The sequence below is a fragment of the Suricata suricatta genome, chromosome 1 (genome assembly GCF_006229205.1).
Source record: "Suricata suricatta isolate VVHF042 chromosome 1, meerkat_22Aug2017_6uvM2_HiC, whole genome shotgun sequence".
Classification (NCBI taxonomy): domain Eukaryota; kingdom Metazoa; phylum Chordata; class Mammalia; order Carnivora; family Herpestidae; genus Suricata; species Suricata suricatta.
Genome location: NC_043700.1, coordinates 190,010,998 through 190,021,358, shown reverse-complemented (window position 1 = coordinate 190,021,358; position 10,361 = coordinate 190,010,998). Strand labels below are relative to the sequence as shown.

General features: G+C 61.5%; 1 protein-coding gene across 2 annotated transcripts in view; it reads right to left on the bottom strand.

The window, feature by feature from the left end:
- Positions 1 to 5,611: 5,611 nt before the first annotated feature.
- The window catches only part of WFS1 (wolframin ER transmembrane glycoprotein), a 29,547-nt gene continuing 24,797 nt past the window's right edge, over positions 5,612 to 10,361 (bottom strand). For both annotated transcript variants that reach the window (XM_029948846.1, XM_029948851.1), the window contains one exon: positions 5,612 to 8,159. In XM_029948846.1, coding sequence (XP_029804706.1) covers positions 6,339 to 8,159 — 1,821 coding nt within the window. In that variant the 3' untranslated portion in view covers positions 5,612 to 6,338. The remainder of the gene's footprint in view (positions 8,160 to 10,361) is intronic.

Sequence of the window (10,361 nt, the reverse complement as noted above, 5' to 3'; positions counted from 1 at the left end):
ACTTTTAAAAACTCATCAGAGGACTCAACTGTCCTGAGGAGAGAGGTTCTTCTGTGAATTAAATAGGGCAGCAGTCTTCCTGCAGAACTGTTTGCAGAAAAAACAAATGGTCTATAGATTTGCTTGGAGGAAGGCTGAAAACAGTGTGGGTTTCAGCCATTGGTTTTCACCGCTTTGGGCAAGGAAGACGCGGTCACCCCGGTCTTTTCTGCTTTGTGTCACCGGACCACGTTTCGGAGCCATGTGCAGAAGTTAGCTGCTCAAGGAAAACTTTAACAAAGGCTTGCCAGCTTCGAGAGTGGCTTCCTAGCAACAGAAACGCTTTCAAGAGCTTTAAGATCTTGAAATAATTGCCCGGGTCGTGAGTGATTCATTTCAAACAGCCGTGTCCCTTTAAAAAAACAAAGCCCCGTTATCTCTACCTGGAGACTGTTAGCGTCTCACATGGGGGCCCACGCACGCAAAGGACAGGATGAATTTCACAGAGGGGCTGAAATCTGCAAAAAGCAGCGGCTGTCTTAGGACAAAAGTAAAACATGAAAATGGAAAGGAATCCATTAGTAAAATCATGCACACAAAAAATCTAAACGTGCAAAACAGATGGGAATGTTGGGAGCAGCAAGTCAGTCACGTAATTGACCTGTAAAGCCTCTGAGGTACCGATGACCGTCTCATCCATAAATGTGCCAACTAAGAACGCACTTGGCCTCGGAAGGATGCCCACTTCTCTTGGCAGACCGACCTGATCGTTCATGCATTCACTCAGAGGTTTTCTGGTCACCCACTACATGAGCGGCGCTGAGGCATGTGGCTCTGAGCTGGGACACCGGAGCCCGGCTGCCGGGACTCAGAGCTTGGCTTCAGTGGTGGTGGTAGATCTTGGGGCTGTTACCCACCGGGGCTGCCCTTGAGTTTTCTCATCTGCAAAGTGTGGAGAATGACAGTTCCCACCTCCGTGGGGCAGATCAAACAAGACAACCTTTGCATAAGTGCCTGTTGTCGCCTGAGCTCGGGGAGCCTGTTAATGACATCATCTCGGGTCCCTAGCACTGTGACTTAACCTTCGGTAAAGCTCGGCCACAGCCATCCCTGGGAACGTTGGGGACAGTCTGTGCCTGTGCTGAGAATGAGGAGGGGGCTCACTGAGGAGGGCAGGAAGGGCTGCCTGCGGGAGGGAGGGGGGAGCAGGGGTTGGGGTGGGGAGGACGGGGCGGGGCTTGGCTGCAGCCTGGAGCCCCCTGGGCTCACCAACGCTGCGGACACCAAGCAGGCTGGTCTCGGGGTCCAAGTGCATCCCTGGGGCCCCTCGCACTGCTGGCCAGCGTCTAGATCCCCTGCCACCGGGGAGGGTGGGAGTCCGCCTCTCCCCGCCCTGCTGGTCACTGGGGTCTGCGCTGGGCAGGGCTGGAAGCATCAGTGTGAGTGTCCTGCCCCTCAGGTCCTGGGGCTGCATCTGAGCCCCCCGTGAGCCCGTGTGAGTAACGGTGGGGTTTCTGGCTGGCAAGAGAAGGCAGAAACAGGGCCTGTCCCTAAGGCCACCGCCTGGAAGTTGCCCGTGTTGCCTGCAATCCCTGGCCGGAAATGAGGCCCACGGCTGGGAGATGTGGCTTTTCTTGGGCAGCTACAGGTCCGGCTCAGAGTCAGGCTCTCCTACCACGGAGGGCACATGGGGGGACAGAACAGCGTGTCTGGTGCAGCAGAAAAATGGGCTGGCACTCGTTCTCTCCAGCGTCTGTCCCCAAACCACTCCCGGGGGAGCTCTCCGGAGCCAGCCAGAAGCCACCTCCATTTCTGTGACTTGCCACCAGTCCTGAAGGAGAAGGACACTGTGGGTGTCACCGGGTCACATGGGCCTGCTTCCTGTATGGTGGCGTGAGCGCCTAATGGATGATTGTCCCATGGGTGACAAACAATGGCGACTTTCTGAAGGTGCTGACAGTGGAGAAGAGCGGGCAGGTCCAGGGGGGTGTGGGGGGCGGGGTAGGGCAGCCAGCGGGTCCTGGGTGTGAGTTCAGCCTGCGGCCGGAGTGGGTGAGGCCCCAGGGAGAGGCCGAGACACATCCGGGAGGAGCAGGGGCCTGACACACAGCCTGGCTCTAGCAGGGGGCTGCAAGCCTCTGCATGGCAGACTGGGGAGGTGGGGGGGGAGGTTGGTAAAAGGGGGAAAGCCTCACTTTCAGAGGTAAGAAGCAGAGAGCGGGAGGCACCCGGGGTTGTCAGCAGGGCAGAGCATGCCGGGCCCTGGGGACTCAAGCCTTGTCACTGGCCCACATCCCACACCCCATCACCCCTGCATGGGTGGACCAGTCACCATCAAAGAAACTGGGCAAGGGGGTGCTGGGGAGACCAGGTCCCGGGACATGGGAGGGCTCCCTCAGGGGACAGAATGGTGGAGGCAGCTGGGGTGTGAAAGGGGGCCGGGTACCCAGGTGCTGGGGTAAAGGAGAAACAGATCGGGACATCAGCGGCGGCCAGCGAAGTGTCCGTGGAACGCGGAGTCAGAATGATGGCCACCAGCTTCCCCTTCCTCAGGTCCCCGTTGTGGGCGGATGGGGGGCAACGCTGAGCAGGGGGCGGATGGGCAGGCGGCAGCCCTGAGCAGGGGGCTGGGGATGAGGCCTAACGGGTGGACTGCAATGCAGAAGTCAGGGAAGCAGGGACCACTGAGCCAGCAGGATGTGGACGGCGGGCTCACCCGGGGAGCTGTGCTCGGTCCCCCAAGTACTCAGGATATTGACAAGTGCCTCTGCCTCCCAGCCGGGTAAGAAGGGAAGTTGAGAAGGAAGAGAAGGTGAACCGTGAAAGAACCTTGAGGGTCCTGGGGGGGGGGGGGAGCCGCCCCAGCCCTCTGCCCACTTCCTGTCACACAGGGCACGTTTGTCCCAGCCCTTCAGGGGCACCTGCCTCTGTCAGCTTGACATCCGGAAGTCCTCACCTTCTTGCACTTTGCGCCACCCAATGGGGTCTTCCCTGAGCAGCTCAGCCGGTGCCACCGCTTTCCGGAAGCACGACAAGACCCCACCCGGGCGCAGACCCGCGGACCGTCCCGGAGCTCCCAGAGCCCCGGAGGGTGCACCCAGCAGGGGCTCGGACATGGCGTCGACTGGCAGCGGGCCGCCCCTCGTTCTTTCCCAGCAGGTCCGAGGGACGGCCCCTCGGGCAGCGTTGTGAAGACAGAATTGAAGATCCAGGAAAACGTGGTTTCTCGGTGGCCCAGGACCGAGAGCAGGACCGACGCAGCTCTGCTCCCTCCCAGCCACGTGACGTGGGGCAGGTCCTACCCCATGAATGCTTAACAATTCTCGCGTGAGGTGGTGGGGGCGGTGGCGTGGGACCTCTGTGTGTGTGGTCTCAGTCATTCCACGGGATCACAGTGCCAGAGCCGCAGCCCAGCTCTGAAACCTGTTTCGGGGGACCCTTGGCCCCCAGCAGCGTGAGCTCAGCAAATCCCTGCGTGAGCCTCACACCCACCGGGTCCTGGGCCAGCAGTCTGTTTATCAACAGGAAAAGCAGGACAGCAAGCACATCAGGGACCCTCCGGAGCACAGGGGCCAAGGGCCTTCTGATGTTTATGCTAGGAGGCAGTCCAAGGAGAGGCCAGGTCCATGGGAAGCCGGACGGCCTCTCGGTGTCTTACTGGGGTCCTCACTTCGGAGCCAAGAGGGCCTCCTGGCCCCTTGCAGGACAGAGGTGCCCTTCCAACGCGGCTTCTGGACCCAGAGCTGTATCCTCCGGGACCCCTGGCGTCCTGGGCGCCGCCCGAGGCCTCCCAGTGGGTGCCTCAAGTGATGAGTCATCCTCTGACCTTCCCAGTCCAGCCCCTCCCCTTGCCGTCCGATCCCACCTCAGGCTGGACGGGCCTCCCTCCCTGGGCTCCCATGGCTTCCGGTGTCTGGAGACAGAAGGGGCCTTTGACCCAATCAGGGCCACTCACGTCCGCTCTACGTGACTTTCCTGGGGGTGGGACCCGGATTTGACTCCACAGCATCTGCTTGGCATCACGGTACAATAAATATTTGCTCGTGGGTGGCAAGAAGTGCGCTCAAGACTCATTTGTTAAGTTCAATAAGGAATGGTTTAGGTGTGGGCCGAACTTTTCTGGACAAGCAGCCCTGAGGAATTAGAGGCGGGGTGGCCGGGGAGGGGGGCAGGGCTGCAGGCAGGTCCATGACCCACGGTTATTTACGTCAAGTTTACGTTTTGGAAAAGCTAGGAGGGACCTTACACGTCTAAAGGCACAGGCCTGGGAAGCCTGAACTTGCCCAAGGCCGCGGCTGGGAAGACATGAGTGGGATTCACACCAGGCGGTGGGCTCTAACTGCCGGGCACACTGCGTCTGAACCCACGAATAACACATTCTTCACTTGATAGACTGGAGTTGTGCCCAGCATCTAGTTTAAAAAGGGTCTCACTGCAAAATCTGACCTAGCCCCGACTTTCCTATTCTGCAGATGGGGACACAGGCCTGGGGACAGGGGTGGGGGTGGCTGGTGACAAAGGGGCCGTGGGGGCGTGCAGTAGAACTGGGGTCTGATAGTCAATCTAGAGTAATCCCTGCAAGATCGTAACGGGACAGGGGGCTCTGCTGGGGGCTGAGTGGCAGCGTGGTGGCTGAGGGGACAGATCCCTGTGCAACCATGGCCCTGCTAAGATGCAATGTGACCTCCTCACCGAGTCTGTTTTCTCCTCTGGGCAGCAGAGTGGTCCCTGTACCTCCCCCCCATCCCTGTGCAAGGATCATATGACGTCATCTGCGTGCCTCCCCCCTGGACCCTCAGTGGTGAGTCTGGGAGGAAAAGTCAAACTGTGAATGCACTTGGTGGCCTCCTGAAACTGTGGGCTCGGGGGTGGAGGGTGGGCTGACCGTTCACGTCTCCTCACTGCCCCGGGAAGAAACCCGGGAGCAAACCCAGCACAGAGGGATGCAGCCCCGGGGGCACTTCCCAACGCGCGGGTTTCGGGCGGACCCACGGACATAGCAGGAGGCGCCAACCATGGCAAGATGAGCCAGGTCCACGGAAAACAGAGGCAGCCGCACACGGCCGGCCAGGGCAAGGTCTCTGAACCACAGAAGGAATGTGTGAAGGACTCCAAGTTTCCCCACCCCTGGGAAGACGTGGACCCGCTGCTCACGGGGGCCGTGCACACTGGGGAGGAGCGGGGTGCTGGCTTTGTCCTCCATGTCGGGCAAGAAACAGAAGATCCGAGGGACTCAGACACGCATCCCTGAGGGGGCACCGGAGCTGCTTCAGCACCCCGAAAAGGCCAGAGCCCTGATTATGTGTCTATGGAATTATCATTGTGCGTCCCTGATAACAGGACACCGTGAGTCAGCACATGCATGCCACGTGACCAGCGATGGGAGTTTCACAGGTGAGTGTGACCATGCACGCTTCTAACCCTGGAAGATGTGCATTCACTGCTGGGCAGTCCTGGCCACGTCAGCAGCAGCCCTCCGGCCTAGAGGGGGTGCCAGGGTCTCTGCCCCAGCACATGGGTCGTCAGCTACGGGCAAGGTCAGGTCTGCTCTGTGGGACCTGTGTTCAGTTCAGTGCAAGTGGAGACACCTGTTCTCATGAACAGAAAACAGCTCTTTAAAATAAAAGAAAAGTAGGTTTTGTGAAATCCTTTTATTTTCAGCTGCTCTAGGACCCCGACTTTCTGTTTTCCGGTGCTGAACACGGCCAAGCTTTCCTGAGCACCAGGAAGGGACACCCCAGGGTCCTCCCATTTTCCGACACTGGTGGATCCGGACAAGACCCTCACAAACTCACCCGCCACCCACTGGGGCCCCAGGGCTGCCGCCTCGTCTCCCCCAGCCTCTGACCTCAAGAGGGGCCCTGCCAGCACGACAGAGCTCAGGCAGCCGTGCGTCAGCCCCAGATCGGCAAACAGCTGTCAAGGCTTAGCAGTGACCAAATAAATAGGAAACCCTATCGCGGAATTTACACAGCAGCGCGTCTGGTTCTTTAAGAAACAAACCCAACACAGAAGTAAACAGGGCGGGGGTGGGGCTCGGAAGTGGAGGGGAGGACGTTGGTAAAGTGCTTCCGGGGGCCCAGAGCTGCCCCGTCTGGCCGGGCCCACAGGCTTCGCTCTGCAAGGTCGGGACTGGAGGGGGTTGGGACTGCATGCGATGTCCAACGTCATCCGGGTCCCCGGTGGGCGGAGCTTAAGTTGGGGGGGGGCGTGTGCAGGCTGCAGGTGACAAGGCCCCCCCTCCCAGGTCCGCACTCGCGCCGCACGCACTTGCACATGCACACTCGGCGTTAGCGTTGTGCCCTCCGGCTGGGTAGCGGGGACGCGCACGGCCCCCTCCCCTGGCCCAGCGCGCGCCCTCACACCGCCGACAGGAACGGGAAGAAGAAGAAGTCGAAGGCGAACTTGACGGCGCCGTGCACGGTGCTGCGCCAGTCGCGCTCGACCTTCACGTGCCGCCTGGCGGCCGTGAGCTGGGCCATGCAGTTGAGGCAGCTGATGGCCTTGAGCTCGAAGACGGGCCACTTGCTGCCCAGGCGGCCCTCGAGGACGGTGCTGAACTCGACGAGGCTGCCATGGCGCAGGCCGAGCAGCGCGTCCTTGAACTCGCTGCTGGCGCGCAGCACGATGTCCTTGGTGACGTCGTCCTCCTCGGAGCTGCGCGCGCCGTTGGTGCCGCTGTACGGCATGCCCACCGTGATCTCGAACTTGTAGCGGTCGAACCGCTTGATGTGGCAGCGGTGCTTGGCCAGGCGCGTGAGGCGGCACAGCTCCTCCTCGGCCGTGGGGGCGCCGCTGCCACCAGCGCCGCCGTCGCAGGCCGGGTACGCCTCCCCGTACAGGCAGCGCAGCCAGTCACCCACGAAGAACGGGAGCACGTTGATGGCCGACTCGGCGCTGTTGTCGATCTCCGTCACGCGCACGTACTTGAAGCGGCCTGTCCACGTGACCCTGTGGCCCTCCAGGTGGCTGCACAGGATCTGCGTGCGGGCCATGTTGGTCTCCTTCCAGGCCCGCGGGCCGCACAAGTAGCCGTACTGCTGCCACGTCAGCGTCGAGTTGTAGACCTTCATGCCCTCCGAGCGGTACACGTAGAACCAGCAGAAGAGCACGAGGGCCGTGATCCACACCAGGATGAGCTTGACCAGGGAGCTCCGCGTCAGCGACTTCACCGCGTCCACCGCGGAAAACCGCGCCTTGGTCCACCAGCGCAGCAGCAGCGGGACGCAGCACATGGCCACGGTGACGGCGATCTTGGCGAGCCCCAGCGACAGGAACCAGCGGGCCAGCTGCACCGCGCCTGTGAGTGCCAGGCCGGCCACCAGGATCGGGAGGGCGAACAGGAAGAGGAAGTAGCCCAGGCTGGCGCGGACCAGCCCCAGGCCGGTGGACTCGAGCAGGATGACCACGGAGAGCTCGCACCACATGAAGCAGACCAGGTAGGGCACCAGGTAGCAGTAGGTGCCCTTGAAGTCCCTCAGGCGTGCCATGCGGAAGAAGAGGTACAGCAGGTAGACGTAGAGCAGGCAGGGGATGCTGACGTTCAGGACGACCAGGTGGCCGAGGGGCACGGTGACAAAGGTCTGGCCCAGGAGCTTCAAGAGGTGCCAGTCCACGGGCAGCGTGGGCAGCAGGGACAGCAGGCCGGCGACCACCTCGGTCAGCAGGGCCCTGCGGGTGTAGGGCTCGGCCGAAGTGCTCAGGCTCATGTAGCTGGTGGCCGTGAAGAAGATGGCCACGACGGCCAGCTCGGAGCAGGGGATGAAGTCCTTGCTGGCGATGGGGAAGGAGAAGATGACGAAGAAGACGGACAGCAGGAAGTGCAGGTAGGGCTCCAGGTGGTTCCAGCCGAAGTTCTCCTCGGCCTGCTCCACGTCCAGGTTGGGCTCGAAGCGCAGGAGCAGGCCCGTGAGGGTGCGGAAGCTCTCCCAGGCCCTGCTGTCCTGGAACACCTTGAGGGTGCAGATCACCATGGAGACGAAGGACAGGTAGAAGATGACCAGGGGGACGAAGAGGGCGAAGAAGTCGATGGTCAGGTTGCTGATGATGAAGAAGAAGATGAGCGCGTTGACGTGCTGGGTGGGGACGATGGTGGACAGCCAGTGCATGCCCGCCCGGGACGCCATGTCGATCAGGTGCTCCTTGATTTCCATGATGGCATGCAAGGGGTACTTGACCACCTGGGGTGGGTGGGGGAGACATGGCAGGGCGCTGGAAGCAGGCCGGGACAGGAGCCCCACTGCCGTCCTCATGCCTCGGCCAGCGCGCGAGCTCTGTGCAAAGCTAACAGCTCACCCCTGGGCCCATGTCCCAGCGGGTCCCTCCCCAGGAACACCCTCTCCCCGTGAAGATGCCCTCCCCATGCCCTGCGGTCCATGCGGACCCTCCCCTCCCTTCCGCCTGGGCCTGTGGGTCCTGGCCCTGCTCCTCTAGGCCCCTGGAGCCCGTCCCCTGGCTCCCCTCCTGTCCCAATCTCCTGCCAGACATCCCGGACTCCTGTGAACCAGTGTCCCCTTTGGGACCCTGAGTGCCTGGGGGAACGCACAGGCTCCCCTCACCCTTCCCCACCAGGCCTCGCTTGTGGACGCAGGAGCCCTGGGCTATCGGCGTGGGAGCGGGCATGTGACCTGACTGCCACCCCCAAACCCCAGCAAGGGCTGCCCTGCTGGGCCTCGGCCCCCCAGCCGCTAAGGGCAGAGGACCTGTACTTCCAAGCACATGCAGGGCTCTGAACAGCCCCAGGAGCGGCCATGGCTGGATGGGTTCCACAGGGAGCTCCCTGCACATGGGAACCGTGGGGGCTTCATCTGTAAGGGGCCTGAGGAGACGTGCTCGCCGGTGGCAGGGACCCCGAGGACCAGCTGCCTGCCACGGCCCACCGGCACACACCCACGTTTCGGAGAGTGGACACGTAACTCCACGGCCATGTCTGCAGTGTGCACCCGGTGGAGAGGGCAGGGGTGACCCTCGGGCATCGCGGCAGCGAAGGATGAATGAACATGGGGGCGGTGAGCCGGCCTCCACACCTGCCCGGTTTTCTCTGCAGAACTCCCAGAGGCTCCCGGCCCTGCCAGGGCTCAGGGGAGCAAGAGAGAGGCAAAGGCTCGGACCCCAAACCACACAAGCTCACCCGGTGACGTGTGGGGGCGCGGAAGCCTGGCAGTACCCAGAGTCCATCTGAGGGGTATGTGATGGACGCCCACCACTGGCCCAGTGAGGTGGGCACCGCGGCCTCCACCCCTGCCCTCGGACAGGCTCTCTCTGCCTGCCCTGCCGGGGTGTAGAGGAGACAACGGGCCACGGGCAGAGGGGGAGGGGGCTCCCCAGTGAGCATAACCAAGCAATCACAGCAGGAGGTGGCTTTCAGCCAAAGGTGACCAAAACCCCAAGAAGCAACTGCATGGGGCATGTGCCACAGAGAGGGACCGGACCCAGGGCTGCTGTGGTCACCCTCCGCACCCTGCAGCTGGGACCTTGAGCTGGGTCTCAAGTTCTCCCCTTGGGCCCTGAACTATTCACACCTTTTATTTTTGCCCTTGAGGCCACAAAGCATGGTTGAGTGGAGCTTTAAAGGACAATGAAGCGACTCCAACCTAATGCCCAGCTTGTCCATGGTGTCTGGCCTCTGCACGCGGAGGCACCCGGACCACGAGGACCAGGGAGTCCTTGCCTCTTAGGGTCCCAACTCTGCCCCCCCCCCAGTTGCTTCCATCCAGGCCCTGCTCTTGGGGACCCACTGAATTGGAAAACGGAAAACCTTTTCAGTAGACAAAGTCCAACAAATTAAAACAAGCTGTTCTTAGAGCAGGAAAGCGATTTTTAAAGAACAGAGCAGGGAGTCAGTTCTACGACAGGACGGCACAGCATGGTCTGGCCAGGTCAGAGGTCATCGTCTGCTCTGCTGACCCAAGAGGCCGGGGGTGTGACTATGGGCTTCTCACCAAGGGACACACCTGGGACCAGGCAGCTCACGGCAAGGCTTGGACCCGAGTGGGCGTGCACACGTCAGACCTCGCAAAGACTGAATGTGAAAACCGTGTGGACGTCGAGATATGACCACATTTACTCTTAGGAGGGTTTCATCTGCCAGGAAAGGCTGGCGTGGGGTTCGGAGTCTGGAGTCCTCCTATGGGGGGCCGCACCTGCTCATGGAGGCACCGGGTACCTCGCTGTGGCCAGAAGACGGCACACGCTGCCCTTCCTCTGCCTCCAAAAGGCGATTAATGAGGCGCCGGGGTGGCTCAGTCAGTTAAGTGTCTGACTTCGGCTCAGGTCATGATCTCGCGGTTTGTGGGTTCGAGCCCCACATCAGGCTCTGTGCTGGTAGCTAGCTCAAGAGCCTGGAGCCTGTCTTCAGATCCTGTGACTCCTTCTCTCTCTGA